Genomic DNA, 24,609 nt, shown 5'->3' with positions numbered 1-24,609 from the left:
ATCTTTCAGACTCCTAACAACTGACTGTCTTTCTCTCTTTAGATTCCTGCATCCAGGAATTAAAGGCTGACCAGCAGCCCAAAGGGATTTTTCTACCTTTTTTCTGTAAGTCTTTTATGCAAGTTATTTAATATCTTTTTATCAAAACTACCTTTTTCTGGAAACATTAATTTACCATCATATTTCATCAATCTTTCCCACAAATGAACATACATACAACTTTCAGGTGAATACTTTTAAACATTTGTCCTACGGGAGTACCTTTTTCAGGCTCTTTAACAAAATTTCCCACACTCACACCCATTTTTACGAGTTTGCCAAGAAGTCTTGGATACTATTGAAAAATGTAAAAGAAAACCCACTCACATACAAAAATAAGTAGCTTGATAAACCCACTATCACTCTACACAGATAAACCCACAGTCATGCATACTCAGTTTTGTAAGAACAAGTAACTTTAGCACTTACCTTATTACACTGTCAGCTACAAATTCTGCCAAGAGAGGAACAGAATAAAATGTGCAGTTTTGAACTAGTCCCACAGGCAAAAACTCAGCAGAAAAATCTGCTTAGGGCCCTTAAATTATCCATTTGTCTGTGGCCACAGCTCCCATAGTCTGAAAAGCAGAGTCACGGCACCAGCTGTTAAGGTGGTAAATAATTGAGTCCAGTCTCTTGGCAGCAGTCCAAAAATCTTTATTTCACACATGCATGTGGGAGAGAGTTTCAGGAACAGAGTCTCCCCAAAGCATAAACAGCACTAGCTTCTATATCTTTAGTATGCATTGTCAGCAGTTAGACAAAGGAATGTAATACTAACCAATAAACTTTGAATAAGTTTCAAAACATATAGTTTCACATACAATAAGATCTTGTTGCTAGGCTAGGCAGATTTGGACAATTGACCAATTAGCTTTGTACATATCTTCATACTGGACCATACCAGTTCCCCTGTGATTGGGATCATAGGCAGAATATCTAACTTCCTGAAAACATGTTTATCAGATAAATTCCAACTGTCAGCAGTTTGGTTTGAGAAGAAAAATATGCTTATCATTACTTTTTCAGTAACTGTATCCACAAATAAGGTCAATACTTCCGAGACATAAAATTATACCTAAAAGGACACAGCACATTTAGTTTTTACAAATGTCCAGTTCTCTTTCTTCCCTTTGCACATGCTCTTAATCACATACTCAGGCCCTTCTACAGAAACGTACATATTGTTTAATTTTTTTCCCTCTACATTAGTCCGTTTGTGAATGGTGAGTGTGTGAACCAGAATTCTCTGACTGTGGGATCAGTTGTCTGTACGTTAACTGTAAGTCCCTACTTTTTGATCTAAAGAGGAAACTTGTTAAACTTAAATCACTGGAGTATGATAACTTATGCTTACACTATTGTATTGATCTTAAAATTCTTTTAGGCTTATGTGTATACAAATTCCCTAATGACATCAGTTTTGCTGACACCATTTATAAAGATTTGGTGAAGTTCTATAACAATACAGGACTCAAAATGCTTAAACTGCTAATTAAACATAGCCTTAAGTTACAGGCAACACTGATATATATGCATATATATATATATATATATATATATATATATATATACATATACATATACATATATATATATATATATATATATACATATATATATATATATATATATATATATATATATATACATATATATATATATATATATATATATATATATATATATATATATATACATATATATATATATATATATGTATAAAACAGCCAGTTATATTTGTCTTGTTGATGTATGCTCCTTAAGGGCAGATCTCAATTTTCTATTTACTCGTCAAAAAAAGCCAGTCAAATAATCTTAAATGAACTTGCCCTAATAACAACCAATCGTATTTTTACTTCTTAGTCTATGTCCTTTAAGGGCTGTCTTGAGTGGGAAATTCCATTTAATCCAGGAGTTTTATAGGCTAATATACCAGGAGGTGATATAATTTTGAAAAGAGAGCAGTGTGAAATTAATTGAATAGCAGTTCTTCAGGCTTATATATGTCCTGGTATAAAGGCACTGTCAGGAATACCTGTCAGTAGTAAAGACAGTAGCAAAGTTATAGTTCATTTACAAGTTATACATCACATAAACCAAAGCAAACCTAAAAATAATGGTTAGTTAATTAGCAGCACTGAGCCTGGGCTCCTAAGCAGTTAAGGCAGAAATATACAAGTATGAAAACAATTCAGTATGCATACTCCTGGACCGGAGGCATGTTTGCCTCCTCTAGCAGGTCAGTCTATTCTCCCAAATCCTATCAGGTGCTGAAAGACATGAAACAGGCAGAAAAAAAAACACAATCTCAGCATATCCATGAACATCAATAACTGCTTATAAATGTACAGTAAGGGCTAAATTTGTAACACCAATTAACAGGTAGTTATACATACTAAAGTAGTCAGAGTCTCTCTCCCTAACCTCTTCTTCTCATTGGTGGAGAAGGTGAGGGTGGCACCTCTTCAGTTCTCTGCACTGACTCTAGAAGTGTTCATAAAGTGAGTGATCTGTACCCTAGGAAGACAGTGCTAGGTTTTTTACCTTGTACTTAAGGCCTTCACATGTCCCACAGTAAGCACTCCAGTGGTGTACATGCAGCAGGTGGGGAAAGATATTTGTCTCATTGCTGCACCAAGTGGAAGACCCCCAAATTCATCCCTTCCAGAATCTATAGCCACTTGCCAGGTTGATACCACGAAGGAAATGCTCACTGAATCATATTGATCCATATTGTGGGAATCACATGATGTACATCAATGAGCAGCATGGAAATGCAATTTTGTCCATTGCCAAGGTGCAGCAGCATGGCCAAAACAGACATTTGGGGGGTGTCAGATGTGCATCCATCATACATGGTAGCACGCCTCTCCCAAAATATGTATGGTATAGTAGCATGTCAATGCACTGTAAAACATGGCACTGATATGCCATTGCACCTCTATAGGCCACTGCCTTACTTGCAAAACAAACTAATGCATAGTTGCAATGGAGCTGCCTAAGCATGAGCAGAATGTATCATGGCCTATCATGCATTTGAATGGGTAGGCTCTGTTCCTGTAGCAAAATGCAAAACTAATATCATGTTGTGCTATGTGTATAATTCAGAACATTTCACTGAAATTATATAATTGCTTAACTATGAGCCCAGTAAAAGCATGGTAAAAGCCATGCCTACTGTTGTGGTGCTCATTGTGCTACTAATATTCCAACTTGACAGCAAGCAGATATTTTAACAAAGACTACTGGAGTGGTCTTCTCATAAATCATTGTTCTGCAGCAGCTGTAGTAAGGGTATGCAGGCCAGCATAAAATTCATAGACACAGGCAGCAGCCTCAGGTACACAGTTTGCTGTGTAACCATACCATTTTTGAATTTGGGATTACCAATAAGATCAGCAAATATCAAGTAAATGATTTTGGAGTAATCAAGGAAAGAAAAGGCGTTATTAGGGCTGTGAAGCAGGTTTTCAGTGAGAAGGTTAAATTTTACTAGGAAGGGTATAACAAGTGGTGTGGTGCTGTTGGGGCAAGTGGACAAAATCTGGAAGACTAACATCTCTGTGAGTAAGGAGACAATTTGGTCAAGTATATTAATAGTTATGAAGTCCAGAAATTTCTGGGCGTATTTGTTGGCAGAGTACTTAAGCCAGTTTATGGGTGGATAGTTAAAGTCAGCCATAACAAAGGTATTTTGTTTGATGGTTAACTGTTTTCACTGATTAATATTCTCTAAATTTTTTGAATGGGCCATAGAAGTGGTTGTATAATTGGCTGTAATATGTTAATCTATTATCTGAGCACTACCAGCACTTTATGAAGAATTTTGCAAGAAACAGTGGATTGTAAATAAAAATGTATACTCCCATCAGAATGCATGATAGGCATTCTACCCTGGGATAGACAGAATACCAGAAGTGTAGCTGCCTCGACCAGTGTCCTGTGCCAGTACCATGAACCAGCACCCCACCCCCTCAGCTCTTCAAGTGAAGAGAATAAAAAACACTGTACTGTATTATTACAGTTAGCTCCACCACCAGCAATTCCATTGAAAAACACAGGAAAAAAAGCACTTCACTATACTAAATTGTAGTGATTGGGTTATGGTTAGATCCACAGCTTCCCCAGTCTTCCACTGAAGAGCAAAAAAAGGGTGTTCCTTCTAATGGCACACCAAACAGATGGCCATATGCATGACATGTTTCCTTGACCCCCCACTCCATTCCTGAGCCCAGCCCTGACCCTTCTTCACCATATTTTATTTTAAAAAATGTCTTATTCTAAACTGTAGCAAAATGTTTGCTACAAATGTAGGAAGCAGTTGCTAGTTTATATCCTGACTGCATAGAGTGCTATAGCTGTCATGTTTTAGTAAAAAAAACAAAAAATAGAGTTTTTTAAACTGCTTGCTACAGTTTAGATCAGGCACAAAGCACTACAGTGCACAGGGTTGACTCCAAATGCAATACCATCTTTTAAAAGCTGGTACTGCATTAAAGAAGATCAGAATTGGCTGATGGCGCTCCCTCAACACTTTGCACCTGGGGCAGTTGCTCCTCTTGTCCCACCCTTGCTACACTACTGCAGACTGCTATTACTACACTGGAGCCAGTTTTCTGTAATCACACAAATCTTCAAGAGTAAGGGAGTCCACAAGTTCAGATACCTTGCTATTTAAACCTCTGGTATTTGGTAGTGCTACATTTATATTATCAAGACTGAATTTTGCTATGCTAGGATGCACACCAAGTGAACTTTGCCTACAAAGGCATTATGGGATCAGCAAAAGTTTTACTCAGTATGTGAAAACTATAGGATGACAGGTGCAGGCCATCTCTGGTAAAGCAGAAGGATATCTTGACCATTTCATCCCATGCAAACACCCACTGGATCCCTCCTCACATGACTTCAATTTATGAGCTTACTGAAGGCAATTATTTTATGACTAACTTTAAGCATCATTCTTAGTAAAGGTAGAATGCTGCTCAATACCAGGACTTTGCCTTCTTTGAAGAAATGATCAAAGCTCAACAATTTCTCGCCACAATTCTTCCAAATTGAAATGCCTAAGACCGCTCACCCCAATACTGCCATCTACAAGTTTGTATCTGGGGCACTGCATGGACCTAATGGTCCTAGTGAAATTTCTTCTTCTGACACCAAAGAGGCAGTTGTCATCCTGTCCTTTGCCAACCTCATGAGTGCTGTACCTGAGTATCTTAATGGAATCATCAATGACTACCACATTCCAGGGATGTGCTGCATTTTTGTGGGACCAGAAAAATAATAGGATACAGGTTTGCAGTACAGGAGACTCCCAGAAATGGTAGGCATAGGTGTGGAAACAGCACTTTGGCTTGGTTGTTGCAGTAAGCTAGAAGGATGTTTAGACACGCAAAGAGGCTTAGGCTCAGTATATATGGGAGTGATGTTGTGATGGGGTAATGCAGTGTTAACTGTGGTAATGATTACAGATTATGGGTGTGATGGAGAAACTAGTCTCCAATTTAGATAAATGGATGCATCTCCCACATGTGGACCCCCAACGTATTAGAAAAAGCAGACTGTCAGTAAACACGAGGCATTTGCTACACAAAGAGTGATATCTTCAAGAGTATGGGAGTTCTCAAGTTCAGAAACTTTGTTATTTAAGCCATTGGCATTCAGTAGTGCTCCCTACAAGATGTAATTTGTCATGCACATCTTTTCTATCCATAGTAAACAATTCTGAATCATATTAATTCATCAAAAGAAAGTTTTACACGTGTAAAACTACACATTTAACCTTCAAGTGAGCTTCTTTGTTGAAACTGTTAGGAAGCTGTGTGTGTTTTACATTTTACCAATTTGTTCCATGTTTTGGGGATTGTCGATTGAGAGCTGTAGTTATATAATTGCGAATCGTGACACAAACAGTTGTTCTTTCTCAAAATATAAACTTATCTAACTTGTCATCTTTTATGTATAATAACGTATAACCTTTCACAATACCTAACTCTACAAAATAATTCTTCTGTAAACTTCGACCTAGACAATACCTAACTCTACAAAATACTTCCTCCTCTGTAAACTTCGACCTAGTTCCGGTTATTACGTACAACAAGCTAAATAGCCAATCCTTTATCCCGCTAATACGTAGGAGGTGTATTAGGTCTGCACTTCAATTGGCTGATGGTACGAGCAGTTATACACTGTTCTGGGAGACGGTTCTATAATATTTTTATGAATTTGAGAGATTTGAGTTATAGTGTCGCGTTTTTTTTTTTTGTTGTTGCATTTGATATAATGGCAAGGAACCACGAAAAACAATATGGAAAACTGAATAGACTCTGGCTACAAAAACAGAAAGATGGTAATTAGTATTTCTCACAGTCGCTTGTCGTTGTTTTCCTCTGATACTAATTTATGAAGAATATATGCCGGACCTATAAGCCTGTACACCTGGCTGTACTTTTTTAAGTTAATAATGAAATATCAAATGAAAACAACTGAGGACGAAGTTACTGTAATCATAGGCATTTTATCTAAAATTGTTATGCCACTTAGAAAGTAGGTATAATAAAATAATTTGTATAACATAACAGATCTGAAGTGTCAACCATGAGGTTAATCCTCATGTCATAACATGATAAATTTTATGAGGAAGATAGCAAGATTTTTAGTCAAAATCGAGACCGTAGAGAGATAAACAGCTTAATCTGTGGGGTGTAACATAAAGTGGTTGCCTGTCTGAACGCATTTTACTGTAAATATTAGGAGAGCTCCAGTATAGCGTATTTTTATTTGCTAACATTTACGTAAGGGATAAGCGTTATACGGTACCTCTCAAGTGTATCACATTATGAGGAACTTTCCTCATTCTGAGTCTTAAAAAATCATGTTCCTCGCTACTGCACATCGAAAAGGTGTGACACACGTTCGTTGTTAGAAAAAATAATATCCATGGTAGGTAATAGTCAATCATATTAGTTAATCCAAATAACATTTTTAAGTATAAAGTAACACTTTTTAACCATCCTTTGAGCTTCTTGTTGAAGTTGTTAGTAAGCTGCTTGTAAGTGTTCTACACTTTGAAGATGGAAGGATGAGAGCTATGAATGGGATACCCAGTCGCTGTGAGTGTACATTATTGGAGCGCTCAAATGTAATAGTTGTCTTCCCTCATAGGTATGTACTAGGCTAACTACCAATGGCGTCTTTATAAGCCTAGCCATGCATACCATATGTGTCCTGCACGTTTTGTGCCTCAGATGTTATTTTAAGGGGTATATGTAAGTTATATGTAGGATATGGCACATGATTTTTAGGCTGCCTCTTTCCATTAGAGACATAGGTGCTAGATCAGGGTGAATTTCCAATTTCCCATCCCCTGGTCCAGGTTATGCTTGAATAAGGTTGGGGAAGAGCTTACTTCACATGGATGGGAAGCCTGTTCCAGTGAATGGGAATTCTCTGAGGCACAAACATGGCCTTCCAACATATCCTGTTTATGTTGCAAGGAAGGTTTAAGTCTCTAGATTGAGTACTTCTAATGCTGCTGGTTTTTACAAATATTCAGAAGTTCCAACAGAGTGGGATGTAAGGATGCCTTGTATGCCAGGCACAAATCACCTCTTAATAGTCTCTACAATACAGATTGTAAAGATAAGTCTTTGAGATGATTTGTGTAGGACACGTAATTAATGTGCTGTATTCCAATTGCTGCATGTACCTAGCCAGAAACATATCAATGGGAACATTGTACTCTGATGCATCTTATGAGGGCCAAATACAGAGGAACGATGACCGCCTTGGACCCGGATGCCCTTGCATATGTGTTGTGCAACATAGATGATTTCCTTAGTACCCACAAGTCAGTCAAAAGCCAGTCTGCTATGTACATGTGTCCCTAAATCCCTGATTACTGGGTCTGCTGTTAGGTGTGTGTTATCAGTGAGGTAGTTTCCTAGTGCAACCAACTTCCCACAAGGTAATATTGCACATTTCTTGGCACTGACTTCTAAATCATGACTTTGGCACCAGTCATTTGTCTGTTTTAGCCTTTACTGTAGGATGCTAGTGTCTTTGGAAGGATTCTGACTGCTCCTTGTTTGCAATCATTTTCAGACTTGGTCAGCCAAGAGGCCCTTGACATTGACCTTGACTTCCTAGACGTAGATGCCAAAAAGGAGTGGACCCCACATAGAGCTAGTAACTGGTCTTTTTGTGGAGATGGTTCCCCTATCTAACTTTGTGGGTATCTTCTCTGTAAGCTGTCTGGCTATCCATCATGTAACTTAAGGGCTAACGTCCAATTCCATTAGATTTTTTTTTTTTACAATGCCCAAATTGGGTATCGTATCAAATGGCTTATCGAGGTCCAGGTAGGCAGTATACACAGTTTTGCCCTTGTCTACTGCCTTGGTGACCTTTTCAGAGAAGTCAACCAGTTTAAGTACATTTAAGTAGGCAGATTATGCCTTGATGAAACCAAACTGTGTTTGATACAGTGTCTGGAAGTTTTCATTGCCATCAATCATTTCCATGATGATTCTTTCCATGGCTTTGTTTAAGAGACTGGTTAGATTTAGGGGTCTGTGGTTCCCAGGGTCCACTAGTGGACCTCCCTTGTACAGAGGGATGACTGTTACAGTCATCCATTTGCGTGGCACAAAATCTGTCTGGTGGCTATGGTTAAATAATGACTCCTGTGGTCCTGATAGGTCATGTTTCTGGCTATCCAGGAGGTATGCTGGGATATTATTAAGGCCCATTATTGCTGTGTTCTTGGCCTTAGTCAGTGTTCTTGACCTTAGTCAGTGCGCCCAGGACATATCCCTCCCAACTATCACTAGGGAACATGTTTATTGGTATTACCTCAGGGGTGGACAGGAGAGAGGCGGGGTAAAGTTTGTGTTGAATTTGTCAGCCAGAAGGTTTGAAATATCAGCGATATTTTACTTGAGGACCTCGCCAGATGTGCAGTAGCAAGCCCCGCCCAAAACCCACCCCCGTGATATGTCCTTCATGAATATGCATTCCCTCCGAATGTACCATCAGATGTGAAAACAAGAGCACTGACATGTAATATAACAATAAATAAAACAGTAAAACGTTACCAACATCAGTAATTCCCAATATTACAATGTTACATTTTATAGGAAAATAACATACTTTATTAACTATATTCGGCTGCTGTCAGGGTGAACTGTTAATGTTACATTTTACATTACATTAAAGGTTAAATGACGTTAAAGTTAAGGTGTGATACATTGTTTTTGGTACATAAGCCTGTGTGAGGCTGCAATTATCGATTTGGCATACTCCAAGAAGCAGGCTATTACAAACTGGGGTGGTGTATGACCCTACCTGTTTGTGCTTCTATCGTCTACAGTAAGGGTTTATAGTGCATTAACTTTTTGTGTTTACGTTAATATTCTCACATCATGTATGTATAGTTAGGCACATGCTGATGCATACTTTTATAGCGTTAGCACGTACAATTACTTGAAGGCAAATTAAACTTTTTTATACTAAACTAAATTATAAACATTAAATAAACATAAAGTGAATATTTCTAGCGACATCCAGCCAGATGGGCAAACGGCAAAAACAGCAAAAAATAGCTCATGTTGTATCCTTCTAGTGCTACCGTTTGCCCATCTTGCTGGATGTTGCTTGAAATATTCACTTTATGTTTCTGCTTCTATCGTCTACAGTAAGAGATAAACTAATGAAGCACACTAAACGGTAAACAAAATAAGCTCTGCCACGACAACTTGCCAAAGTGTAAACAACAAAGCATTTATTGAAATGAAATTTTTAAGCGCTTTTCGTTTGCCTGATAAGCAAACTTCTTCAGAAACAGTATAGTCAATTTAAAATCCGTATAAATAGACTCAGGTGAGCATTTTAACCAATCCTGTTACAACATAGCTCACACCGTACTTTACTTAAAGGCATACAGTTAAAAAGTAAATGCTATTATAAAAAATATGTATCATTCTACCAAGATTAAGAATGTTAAACATAAATATAAAAATAAAGCAATCAACCAACTTCCTCATGGATATAACATATACAAATTACAACTCAATTACTAGCCATAACGCTTTGTCAAATAAATATTACTTAAAAGACCATGTAGCTTACAGCACAAAACAACAATTTATCTCTTATTGTACATGCACAGACAATGTGTGCATACTGAACACTGAGAGTGTATAACCACTCAGTCATCTCTGCAGACATTTTAATTTCAAAATACTGCTGATATTACAGGTTTCATTTAAACCTGGAAAATTATATGCGTTCAGCTTAATTTGCCAAGCTAACTCAAGTTCTTCAAACTGCAAAGGCATGGGACCACCCCTAATGTCCTGATATACCTGGCCAATATCCAAAAACTTAAATCTGTGTTCACTATTTGCCTGGATGTGTTTGGCTAGGGCATTATCTAGTTTCTTTCTACTTATAGCGTATTGATGTTCAAAAATTCTTTCACGGAGCCTACGCTCCGTTTTGCGTATATAAAATGCAGGACAACATTGGCACCTAGCCAAATAAACAACCATTCTAGAATTACAGTTGAACCTTAATTTTATTCTAAATTGTAACCTATTAATAGTAAAAAAGTTTGCTACTTCTACAAATTTGTAAAAGTTACAACTTTGACATTTGTGCATCCCTGTAATTCTGGGGTAACTGCGACGTTGTTGTTCTAACAGTTTCTTTAAGTTCTTACTTTTCCTAAAGATTACGCTAGGAAAATCACCCATTTTACTGTAAATATTGGGATTCGTTTTAAACAATTCCCAATTTTTCCGGATGATGTCAGTACAAAATTGACTGTGTAAAGTGTATGTAGTAATGAAACTTGTACGAAAATCTTTAGTAATTACAGGAGTGTGATTACTATTATTGTCTGTAGTCAATGTATTTAATAACCCAATCTGTTCAGGCGTTATATATTTAACGCCTAAAATAGGTTTATACATACAGATGGTTCTCTTATGTTTAACCTCATCAATTAAACTATCTAACAGGGTCTCTGGGTAACCACGATGTAAAAACATGCTTTTCAAGAAATAGCATTCATCTATGAATTTTTCTTCCTGACTAACTATGCGTGAAGCCCATACTAACTGTCCCTTGATGACTGACCGCTTCTGATGATAGGGGTGACAACTTGAAAAATGTAGGAATGTACTGGAATATGAACTCTTCCTATGGATCTTAGCTACAAAACAACCCAGTTCTTTATTTTTGGCTAGCCAAATGTCTAAATAGGCTATTGCTTCTGTATCAAATGTAGATGTAAATTGCAAGAATTGGGTTGACTGGTTGAATTGTTCAAGCACATTTTTACTAGCCTCTAGGTCACCGTTTAATAGAATAAATATATCGTCTAGGTAACGTGTATAGTAAACTATGCGATCGCTAAGACTAACGTTTTTAAACACAAATTCCAATTCCCAGTAAGCCATAACTAGGTTCGCTATGCTCGCCCCACAAGGTGAGCCCATAGCGACCCCCACATTTTGTAAATAGAAGTCATTCCCTAACATGAAGAAGTTATTTGAAAGTATAAGATCAAGTAATTCAGTCACCAGGGAAATTTCAAAAGTAGGGGCTCCATTTTTCTTAAGCATTAAACCTACCCACTCAATCCCCAAGTCATGTGGTATACAAGTGTAAAGGACTTTCACGTCTACTGTGAGAAAAGTATAATTTTCATTGTACTGTAGACTGTCAATTTTCTTTAAAAAGGACCATGAGTCCTTACAAATTTGGTCCTCATATGTCAAGTATTTCTGTAATATAAAATCTACCACCTTAGCGCAGGGATAAGTTGGTGAACCACGGCCATCAACAAGGGGTCTCATAGGTGGATTTACATTTTTGTGAATCTTTGGAATTCCAAATAGGTATGGGTACCTTGGATATGATGTTGACATGTAATCATAGATATTTTGTTCTAACCTACCATCTATAAACATGTCCTCAATACAGTTTTTTATTACACCATATGCTTTATTAGCTTCTGAGCGTGAGCTCAGTTCATAAGCATAATTATCCAGCAATGCCACCATACGTTCCTGGTAATCGGTGTTATCAAAAATGACTAGACCCTCGCCTTTGTCAGGTTTACATATACGAATGTCTTGTGACTTAATATATTCTAAGTATTGGTGTTCGACCCTACTTGCATGATGGCTTGTCTGATATCCAATTCACACATTTGCTCAAAAATTTGTAACACCGGGTGTAGTGGGGGGTTAAATGTACTGGATATATAAAATTTGTCAGTACATGACTCATTCATAGTGTCACTCATCATTAGATTAAAGTTCAACTTCCTAGTAAAAGTTTTGATGTCTATGATGGTTTTAACCAAGTCAAGTTCTTGTGCTGGAACATAGGTATGTCCTTTAGCCAAAAAATCCACAATGTCAGGAGTAATAACAACAGAAGAAAAATTATAAACATTAAAATCCCCTGTCTTGTTGGTTACAATAACAGAGCCAACAAAATCACCGGAGTCAGTCAACACCGGACTAGTGATAAAGACAGGTTGATCCTTATCAAGTGACCCTAATTTTAAACATGGATCAGTCACATTTGGGTCACTATAAACAGTTAAGTTAGACGATACTTCAACCTGGTTGTATGTAGAATTAAGTCGAACAAACAGGCAAAACAACTAATAAAACAAAGACAGGAATGGTGGCAAATATGCAGTCAAGCAAGAAAAAATTATTTTAAGCGCTTTTCGTCAGCCCCAACAACTGACTTCCTCAGAAACAATTACAATCAGTAAAAAGTTCATTATATATACATAAATTCAATAGACAAATACGAATTGCATTCATCAAGTTAAAAAAACAATGCCAATTTATATCATAAAAAAGTAAAAGCTGTTAAACAGTATAGCTAGCTATGTTGAATACTAAACAGCAAACACAATTATAAGTATAGTTAAAATGAGACACCTAGGTATTAAAGAAATTAAAAAATAGTGTAAACCTGCCTAATATAATTGATTGTAAACACAGCGTATTTTAAATACATAAAAACATATATGCTGTTATAACCACAGCATATTTATATTGATTCACCTCTTAAGGGTATTCAGTTTTAATATGCTGCTAACTATACTTATAATTGTGTTTGCTGTAATATAAAATCTACCACCTTAGCGTAATTGTTTCTGAGGAAGTCAGTTGTTTTGGCTGACGAAAAGCACTTAAAATAAATTTTTCTTGCTTGACTGCATATTTGCCACCGTTCCTGTCTTTGTTTTGTATGTAGAATTAACTAAGTCTTGCATTTGTTGGATTTCTGTTTGTATTTGTTCGACTGAGAATTCCTCTGCTGTTTCGGCCTGGCACTGGTATGGTTGGCTTGCCGAAAATTTTGGTTCTGGTTATACTGACCAAAATTATTTTGCCCCTGAGGGCAATTTTGTAACCTCTCACTTCTCTGGACTTCAACTGGACCTGTAATATTGGTATTATCATTAATACCATTGGAGACATTGAGGTTAGTATTCCAAAGATTGTCACCATTAACAGTGGCCGTTTGGTTCGGCCACTGGTTTTGACTGTTGTTATTAACATTAGTACAAGTATTCACTAATGGTTGACCATTTATACCTGTACCTTTATGCCAAACCTGAGCAGCAGAGGGAGTAGGATAAGCCGTGCCTTGTTGGTATGCTTTAAAGTCTCGATCCAGTTTTTTAATTTTGTTGGCTTTTAATTTTAACATATACTGGTCGATGCTGGAAAACACTCGGCTGTATTCATATTTATATCGAAGAAAGTCCACATCCAATCTAATGCTATTATCAAGTTCGGCCACTGTTTTAGATAAATTATCCACCCATAAAGTGTAATGTTTGACCATGAGGTCCAAAAGCTCAAAGCCCTGACGGTCAAACAATCCTAATAGTTCTTTATGGAAGTCTGAATTAATGTCAAGACCAGTAGGATATTGGTGGCGCCGCAAACCTTTCGGCACCACCTTCTGTGACAAACATTCAAGGAAGTAAGAGATTTCCAATTGTAATTTCCTCAGTTTAACTAAATAACCGTGAAACGTTTTCAATTTGGTCACTAAGTCAGAAATAGGAGTGGTTTACCTCTATTTCCTGACTGTCCCTTGTCTCTGGAGGTCAAGATTCCAGAAAACGAAAAGCCATCGGCTAACCAAGAAGACAGTGATGGTAAACCAAAGTTATTATTAACCACATTCTGTAATGGTTGACGTGGTGAACCAGGTATTTGGACTTGTGAGTTAGTAGACGCTCGTTCATTCCCAGGCACCGGCTGTATGCCAATCGCCAAAGTTGCCGGTACCTTGTCAGCTACTATTATGTGCTGCCTCTGTTGTACAGGTGCTGGATTAATCACTGCTGCCACATTCGTGACTGGTGTAGTCTCCAAGTTGCCAATACTCACCGGAGACCAAAAAGGATGCCTTTAACCAACTGAAAGTGGTAATGAGTCATGCAATTTGCGTTGATTCACATCAAGTCGGTCGAGTCTCGAAAAAATAGACTCGATCTTAGTAAGTAAAGAATCCAACGAAATGCTAGACACTGGGAGATTATCGGAAACAATACCACCAGTAGTCCCGTTACAGTTCACTCCTAGTAATTCAGGTGTCTCACTTGCTGTAAATAAACTCTGACTGGCTGCCAAACCAGATGCCATGACAAACAGTTAAATTAATGAAGCACACTAAACGGTAAACAAAATAAACTCTGCCACGACAACTTGCCAAAGTATAGACAACAAAGTATTTATTGAATTGAAATTTTTAAGCGCTTTTCGTTTGCCTGATAAGCAAACTCTTCAGAAACAGTATAGTGAATTTAAAATCCATATAAATAGACTCTCAGTGTTCAGTATGCACACATTGTCTGTCGTGGCAGAGTTTATTTTGTTTACCGTTTAGTGTGCTTCATTAGTTTTAACTGTTTGTCATGGCATCTGGTCCGGCAGCCAGTCAGAGTTTATTTACAGCAAGTGAGACAGCTGAATTACTAGGAGTGAACTGTAATGGGAGATAAATTGTTGTTTTGTGCTGTAAGCTACATGGTCTTTTAAGTAATATTTATTTGACAAAGTGTTATGGCTAGTAATTGAGTTGGAATTTGTATATGTTATATCCATGAGCTAGTTGGTTGATTGCTTTATTTTTATATTTATGTTTAACATTCTTAATCTTAGTAGAATGATACATATTTTTTATAATAGCATTTACTTTTTAACTGTATGCCTTTAAGTAAAGTAAGGTGTGAGCTATGTTGTAACATGATTGGTTAAAATGCTCACCTGAGTCTATTTATACGGATTTTAAATTCACTATATGGTTTCTAAAGAAGTTTGCTTATCAGGCAAACGAAAAGTGCTTAAAAATTTCAGTTCAATAAATGCTTTGTTGTTTATGCTTTGGCAGGTTGTCGTGGCAGAGTTTATTTTGTCTGCAGTAAGGGTATATAGTGCATTAACCTTTTGTGTTTTGGAAGAAGTATTTTCATTTAATTTACGTTAATATTCTCACATCATGTATGCACGCGCGATTACTTGAAGGCTAATTACATATGCAGAACGGGTTGTCACTCAATTCTTGACACGCCCACTTCTGCGCGAAACAAAATGGTGACGCCGTCAAGTAAAATATCAACAAAATATCTTCTGGCTCCATGTATGTTACTCCAAATTAGTTCTACATACTGTTTTATGGTACCTTTGAGGTTTCAGACATAGTTGGAGAGAGCCTTTGGTTGTCCTTTGCCTGATTGGGTGTCTATCTCAAAATTCTTCTTGGTAGCTTTTATATGCCCTCTTAGCTGTTTGTTTGATGAAAGTGTTTTTTTTCCCTGCTGTGTGTTGCACTTTATAATTTTTGCTATGATTTAATAACAGCCTGTTTATGTTTTGATCCCACCAGGGTGTGTTTTATTTTTTTTAGTTTGTTTGGCGTTTACTTCTAGTAGGCACAGCTGTCACTGTGTAACTGTTTGCATGATTGTGCAGGGTTTTGGTGAATAGTTGCACACAGGCTGTTGTGTTGTGAAGGAGCTTGAAAGTTTGACAGGTTGTTTGCCTTGTGATAGTTCCTAATGGTTATAGAGTTTGCTGAGATTATAGAATTTATTTTTATTTCAAAGTAGACTATTTTATGGGCTGACCTTATAGAGACGACACTACACTGGGATGGGAGGTGCAGCATTCTCCCATATTTGTGAGTAGCAGGTTTAAGTATGTTTGCACCCTTAGTGGGCATATGGACTATCTATTTTTATTTTATTTTTATTTTATTTTACATTTGTTGACCGGGCTAGTCCAACTGGATATATTTCCATTTTCAGCAGAGGCCCGGGGAGAAAAGCTCCACATTTAAACAAAAGGAAATACATTATGAGCACAAATCTAGTTTAGGGTGTTTATGTTTACAAGTCCAAGAATTTCTGGGCCTGCAAGTTAGGGGTCTTGTAAGATTCCCTGTTTACAGAGGGGTAATTTAAGTCATCCATGAAAATGGTATTGAGTTGGATGATGAGTGTTTCTGGTACATCTAAGTATGATCTATGTTTTTCATGAGATGACCTATAATGTACTAGGATGTGGTATGGGACTTTACCTATGGTGGACTTGGAAGTAGCAGACTCCAAGTCAGACTGCCGACCAGTCACGAGTGGAGTCTCACAGTGATCAATCATGGGGCCTCTTCTGTTTGGCACCTACTTCTCAGAAGTCCAGGCCATCACAGAGGGACTCTGGCTGACCAAGTTCGCAGACGACTGCAAGCTAGTAGCCATTATTAACTCCCCAAATGATGTAGACATCCTACAGAAAGGCCTCACTGAGACCAATGACTGGTGTCTAAACCATGGCCTTAAGCTTAATGCCAAAAATTGCATCGTCATCCCCTTTGGGAAAAACTTAGTTCCACTAATTACCACATTGATTGGAGCCCACTGAACACTGAAGCATTATACGAGATCTGAGGACACAGGCTGACAGCAACCTCTCCTTCGACCAGCACATTGCCACTGTGGTCAGAAAGTCCTTCTATGTGGCACATCTCATTACCAAGGGTTTTGCATCCAGGAAGAAAGAAGTCATCATCTTTCTCTACTCTTCCCTCATTAGGCTAATCATAGAGTATAATGCCCCATTTGGCATGTACCTCACTAGACACATGCAGCAGCTGGAAAGGCCACAAAAGTACCTTACGAAGAGGATCCTAGGCCTTAAACAAATGTCGTACATGGACAGACAAAAAATTCCAGCTATTCTCTGTCTCATATCGTATACTAAGAGGCAATCGCTGCTTGACTTACAAAGCCATGTCTGACCCAGCTCTGTTAGAAATGCTTCATCTAAAGAAATCCCAATCTATCCACACCAAACCCTCCAGAGACCTCAACCTTATTACCACAGTCAACAGAACTTGCTGCAGGGATGTGTTCATAACCCAGAGACTGCCCATTCTCTGGAATAGACTTCCCATACATGTCAAGCAGAGCACCTCACTGGCCCTCTTCAAGAGAAATCTTGATGAGTGGATGGGAAATAAAAAGTTCGCCCCGGGGATCACTCCAGTGCTTTTACTTGATAGAGGCACTGGGAACTAATGTTGGGCGGCATGATGCCAGGGTACTTCTATGGGCTAGGCTTGTAAGGGCTCCAGGGCCGTTAGCCTAGTACACACCTGTGAACCTATGGAGAAGCTCAAGCTCATTCTCTTGTTTGACTAACCTGGAGGTATGATTGTTTTGTAGAGACTGGGGTCTTTAGTTGTTGCCTGTGCAGTAGCTGGTCTAAATGTGTAGAAGGTAGTCTAGCTGTGCACTACCATGTTACTTTCCACAGTTTTAAACCACTTCTCTGTAACTGCACAGATGTCCACATTCTGCAGGGAGAGCTTGGAAGGAGTGGAGCTTCTTGTTTAAACCCTTGGCATTGAGCAGTAGCACCTTTAGGTTCCCTTGGGTTGAATTTGCTATGTTGGTAGGCTTATCAGTTTGACATTGTATAAAAACGCAGTCTTGGGGGGGGGGGGTATTATTTTAGCCAGTAGTGAAAGCCTAGAAGGGACAGGTGCAGACCAGCCTTGGCAAAGCAATGTGATTAGCAGACAATGTCCTCACGTACTGACAAAATTGTACCCCCTTAGAATGATACCTGAAGCTAAGCTAATTATTAAAGTCTGTCATCTTTTGTTCTTTGTGTGACATCATCCTTGGTGAAGATAGGATGCTGCTCAATGCTAGGCTTATACCAGCCTGGGACACATGGTCCAAGAGCGCTATGATGTCTGTCTTTATATAGTCTAGGAAGGTACGTCTCGGGTCATTTACACCCACATGGACTATGACTGAGTCATACTAGTACCTGTGGTTCAATGACCTGAGTGTGTGTATAACATGGAGCATCTTGGCTTCTGGTAGACAACTGACCATAATTTTCTCCTTGTTCAGTCTGGTGAACGGGCCATCAGTATGTCTCACAACGAAGTTCACTATAACTAGTGTGTTGACTTGCCTTATGGGCTTTTTAAGTGAGGCTCCTCCTTGGGGGGGGGGTGTATGTGTAGTGATGGGTGTTCTTTATGGTGAGTGCTTTGGGGTTTGCTGAGGATAATTACTCCTGGACTGTCTGGAAGATCTTTGGGGTTTAGGAAAATTACATTTAAGAACCTCAGCATGTAGTGGTCAAATGTGTCTGGTGTATACTATGTATGTTGAGTGTAGTGTGTGTGTGTGTGTGTGTGTGTGTGTGTTACAATTTGATTGTTGTTTAGAGTGCTTGTATTTATTTTTCCTCTGGTGACATTGTGTAAGTACATCTCTCGTATACTGTATCTGTTTCTTTAAGGATTAAGTTGCTGTCATTGAATTTGAAACAATTGCTACATTGTCCCAAGACAGCCGTATCTACCAAACTGACCCCAGAAAAATTGGGAAAATGCATGTCCATGATGTCGGGCCCTTTTTAGGTGAGCTACAAGTTTGTGATATATGAGATGTTAATAGCATGACAGCTAGGGAGATTTAAGGTCTAGAAACTAGACAACTGTATGTAAGGCTAAATTTATGGGGCAGTACTCCTCAACATACAAAGTAGTTGCTCTATGCCCAGCTGAGTTACTGGGTACAGTTTCAGCAGTAGTTTTATAGGGAAATTTTAGTTTCTAGGTGCTTGTGTCTATATAAGGAACTGCTAGTCACTGCTGCACCAATGAGCAGCAGCAGGACATTAATACACCAAATTTATACAGGCACACAAAACAGAATAAACTGATTAAATAGCCCTCTGACCAATGAAACAAGTACACTCTAAGCCGCCTTGTGTGTTTCCCAACTCTGATAGACCAGGCTAGCATACTGCCACTTGAAGAATAACCCCAGTCATCTTAATGTAAAAACACACACAGATGTTAGTCAAAAGCGTAAAGCTAACTGAAAACAATTGAACACCTAGCTAGACAACATTACATGACAATTTCAAAGCAAGACAGGACACTGAGTGACAAAAGACTTCAAAGCAACAGCAAGGACACTGAGAGTCGTTAAATGCAGATAAGCAGAATAAGTTATTTGAGAAATCAATAGTAGTACACGTAATAACTTAAAGAAGAGCAATTTTTATGCAGAAAGTACTTATTATGTGGATGGCATTAGCAGAATCTCTTTGGATATGCAGTTGAGTCTGCCAGCATCACTGATCTCTGTGGGAATGAGCCAAGAGGCATGCAAATGCACCAGATTTGTATAGGCACTGAAAGCAGAGTAAACTGACAAGCCATCCCTCTGACCAATAAAACAAGTGCTTTCTGTGCTTTTCTGTATGTTTCCCCAGCTCTGATAGGGGTCTGTGGTTAACAGTCAAATGAGTGTTCCCCGAACAGTCATTCATCGTACACAGACCATTGAAAGTTGCCTTCATTTAACCGCCAACTCCAAGATCACATTGCAATGTTGGCCAACTATGATCATTCGATGGAATTATTTACGATCATATGGCCATTAGATGAAGGGAACTTTCGATCGTCTATGTGCGATGAACAGCCATTCGGGGAATTTCTGTTTGACCGTTAGCCATAGACCCCATGATAGACCAAGCTACCACCTCTGCCACTAGATAAATAATCCTAGACTTTTTAAGGTGAAAACACACTGAAACGTTAGCCAAATGTGTAAAGCTAACAGAAAATTCACTTAGTAGCTAGACAACACTACAAGCCGATTTCAAGGCAAACAATCCAACAGCAAGGAAAGTGAAAGGCAAAAGCTCTTTATAGTTTTCAAATGCAATAAATATTTCAAGAAACCAACTGCAAGTGCATTTAAATAACTTATGAGTGGTGCAATTTGTAAGCAAAAATTACTTATCTTCACTTAGATGACACCAGATGCAAGCAAAGACTATTTGGAAACACAAGGGAGTATGCCAAGTGCTGAACTGTATGGGAATGAGCCTATTACGTAAGCTGCTGTGGCCTGATCATCCCGCTACCACTATCGTTTTAACTTCTTGCAACCACTCTTAAGTATATATGGAGAAGGTGGTGTTTTTTGCGTTTTGATGACATTTGTTTCATTTGTTTTGGAAAGAGTATTTGGCCTTCGCTCTCAGTTAAGTCTTAAACACTGATTTTAGAAACGAAAATATTTAATCTATATGCGTGTATGAGTCTATCATCAAACCTCAAACATTTACAATACTGACAATCAAAAGAATGATCATTTTAGATTGAATCTGAAATTATCAAAAACAACAAAAATTAAGTCTTTTGTTTTACAGGGGCAAACCTCCTGCACCCCCCCACTTCTGATAATTTTATCAACCAGCTCCAAGATTCCACAACAGCAGGGTAAGGGCACATTCTGCTACCCACTGCACCATGATCCCATACAAAACTGACAGCAAAAACTCCATTGTAAAAATGTTCATGCATGCGATCCTTTAGTGTTGTTTACAGCCTGAAAACACATTCACTGATATGAGAGCTTGATGTCTCAGACTGCAGCCGTGTGTGTGTATGTGTATGTGGGTGGGTAAGGGGGTTCTAGTTCAAAACATCTAATTCCCATAACATCGAATCTCAAAACACCGAGGCCATAACATTGAAAACTCTCAACATTGAAAACTCAGAACACTGAAACTTTGCATCACAACATCAAAAACTGCAAAGCACATGTAAATAACATCCCCTCCACCTATAACAACACCAAACTAACAAACACACTTTGTACTACATTTCTGCAGGGGGGCAAGCTCCCCTGCACCCCCATGTGGGGGGCTCTGCCCCCACACCCCCCATCAATTAAATATACCAACTCCGAGATCGCAGTACAGTGGAAAAAAGTTAATTTCCTAACCCACTGTATCGCAATCATCATACAGAATGTACACATAATGTCTAAATTACTTACCTGTATGGCCTAATTACATGTGCAGATTGGCAAAATAAACACTGTATAAACAGTATAAATTCCTACACTATATAAATATTAACTGTATAAATAAAAACTGCAGTCTTATAGTGGTGCCACAAGATTAACATATTAAACTATAACATTTACATGTTTGATGATACACTACTCGATGTTACACATTTTCAGTGTTATGAAATTCAATGTTATGAGTTTTCATTGTTTTGGGTTTTCGATGTTATGGTCTCAGTGTTTTAAGTTTCAGTGTTATTACAACTGATGTTTTGTAGGGGAACCGTGTGTGTGTGTCAGTTTAATTAAAAACACTTGTTGAAATCCAAGCAGTCCCACATTTCTCCTTACTTTGCCTGCTTGGTACTAGAACATCTCACAAGAATAGATTTTTAGCAGTCTGCTGGAGGAGGAGGGGGGGAGAAGTGGACTTGCTTGCCTCTGCTTTGTACTTTGTCATCAGTGTTTAAAATGAAGCATAGTAATGCCAGACATTTTATTTTTAACTTTTTAGATCTGTTACTATATCTTTTTTGACATATTTTTATTGAATGAGGTGAGTAGCTGCCATGGTTCATTCTGTCCCCACAGATTTTTTTTTTCTTCTCACTTTTACTACTTGCGCGGTGGGCTGTCATCCTTTTCACTCATTTTCCCTGATTGTCACTATTACCTTACCCTTGCAGTTCCTTATTCATGCCACAGTTTTTGTCCTGTTTATATGATTCTCACTTTCGCTTTACGTATCTCACCATCATTTTCACTGTGCTACATCATGGTCTGTAGCTCCACATATTTTGTATTCAGCCAAGTAATCTTTTGTAATCTTTGTAACCTGTTGCTGACCTTACCGTGTCCACTCCACTAGTATGTGTGGCCTTTTGTGTTGGATTAATGAATTTACTGTTTAGTTGCTCCCTGTCCTGCTTACATAGTCTACTTGACTTTATTCTGTGGTAGTTTTGATATTATACCATGACCCCCAATTAATATTCCAAAACGTGCACGCTGATTGGCCAGCGTGCACGTTGTAAATCGACTTATACTAATGGAAAAAGGTCCGGTCGCCCGGACTTTTTCCATTAGTATAAGTCTCTTTTAAAACACTGTCTCGCTATGTTAAAAGAGTTTAACATAGCGACACAGGTTTAAAAAAAGCAACGGAGATCTCCGTTGCTTTTTTTAAAGCTGTCTCGCTATGTTAAACTCCTTTAACATAGCTTAATAGTGTAAAAAGCAACGGAGATCTTGCTTTCTCCGTTGCTTTTTTTTAAACCTGTCTCGCTATGTTAAACCCATTTAACATAGCGAGACAGGTTTAAAGCAATGGAGAAAGCAAGATCTCCGTTGCTTTTTACTGTTTTGCTATGTTAAATGGGTTTAGCATAGCGAGACAGCTTTAAAATAATCAACGGACATCTCCGTTGGTTATTTTAAGGCTGTCTCGCTATGTTAAACCCATTTAACATAGAGAAACAGTAAAAAGCAACGGAGATCTTGCTTTCTCCATTGCTTTTGGCCACAGCACTGATGTACTGCGTAGGCATGCGCAGTACATCAGAACTGCCGCGGATACCAGCCAGCTGCGGAAGGGCAGCAAAGAGGCATTATACAATGCCATTATTTAAGAAAAATAATTATTTATTTTCTTAAATAATGTCATAGTATAATAGCAATAACCCACTTCTGGGTGTGGGTAATGTGGGATTTACCCACGGTTGTCTTTGTTTGGTCCCGAGGGCTTACCAAACCACGCCAACCGTGGGTAAATCCTGCTTTACCCACACCCAGGTGTGGGTTATTGCTATATTATTTCACCCTATTCTTGCGTCCGCATCCATGCTGATGGGTAAAACCACTGATTTATGGCACTTCCATTTTTTTTCAGCAGTGGTTATTAGACCTTCCCCCACAACCAGTGGTTGCTTTGTCTCATGTCTTCTTCTAACCACAAGGTGATAAAAATGTGGAGAGAAAGAGAGACACCAGACCATCGGAGCTTTCAAGTTACTGAACAGAGATTATAACTCTTGTGGTCTATCTCTTTTTTTAATTTCTCCAAATCTTTTGGGTTTCCTAATACCATGATGGGAATGGACCCCATTCCCAAGTCAAAATATGATTAAAGTTTATGAAATTAGTATTGTTTCAATCTTTGATGTCAGCCAGAAGTGCTCTTCGCAGCACCAGCAATGTGCCCAGTAATGACTCCTCCTGCAATTCTTATGCAGTTAAATGTATCGGTAACATATCTAAATATGATTGTAGATTCTTTTTTTATAAGACCCATTGCTCCTACTACTATTGGAACTGTATGGGTATCCTTCTTCCACATTGCTCTCATTTTGGCCTGCAAATCCTGATATTTTATGACTGTGTCTCTCTGTACGCAAGACACTGTAGTCACTGGGTGTAGCGATTTCAATGATCAATGCTACTTTTGTCTTCTTTTCATGGACCACTATATCTGTTTTTCTTGATCTGTCTTTTGGAGTGTTGGTAATGGATGATCCCATGTGATGTAGACTTCATCATTTTCTATGATGCTTGGTGGCTCACGTTTCCAGTGTTTTTCAGCTACTGCAATATTATAATGTTTGCACAATTCCCAGTGCAACAGTCTTGCCGCATTATTATGCCTTTCGGTATGCAGTCCTTCTGTCATTAGTATATCACAGCCAGCAACAAGGTGTGCAACTGTTTCCAATTCTGTTTTACAAAACCTACATTTGTCTGTTTCTCTCACATGCTCAATGGACTTTGTAAACCAGCGTGTACGCATCCCACTATCTTGGGCTGCCAGTATTAACTTTTCATCTTTTGGTTTGAATTCGCCTGTCGTTAACCATTCACGTGTTCGATCTTGATCAACATGAGGCTCTTCCAGGAGTTTTCTACACTTGGCAACTATATTTATACATTTTTCCACATTTCTTGCCTTCTCATCTGAACCTTCACCTTTATAGTCTTTCTTTTGTTTTTTTGCACATTCAGTTGCTGCCTGATTTTTATCTACTTCTGCTTAGATTTCCATTCTTGCTTGATGTCAATATGTTGCTGCTTAACTAAGAAGGGAAGTAATCTTAGATTTATTCTTCGCATGTTTCAAAACTTTCACTATG

The 24,609-nt window shown here is 38.3% G+C and overlaps 1 protein-coding gene across 2 annotated transcripts in view; it reads left to right on the top strand.

The window, feature by feature from the left end:
• The first annotated feature begins 6,222 nt into the window (after positions 1–6,222).
• LOC122813283 overlaps positions 6,223–24,609 on the top strand; it is a 350,783-nt gene continuing 332,396 nt past the window's right edge. For both annotated transcript variants that reach the window (XM_044085528.1, XM_044085527.1), the window contains exon 1: positions 6,223–6,394. In XM_044085528.1, coding sequence (XP_043941463.1) covers positions 6,265–6,394 — 130 coding nt within the window. In that variant the 5' untranslated portion in view covers positions 6,223–6,264. The remainder of the gene's footprint in view (positions 6,395–24,609) is intronic.

Source organism: Protopterus annectens, chromosome 10.part0 (genome assembly GCF_019279795.1).
Source record: "Protopterus annectens isolate FY-2018-M chromosome 10.part0, PAN1.0, whole genome shotgun sequence".
Lineage (NCBI taxonomy): Eukaryota > Metazoa > Chordata > Ceratodontiformes > Protopteridae > Protopterus > Protopterus annectens.
Note: the sequence above shows the minus strand (reverse complement) of the source record. Positions and strands in the feature narration are given on the sequence as shown.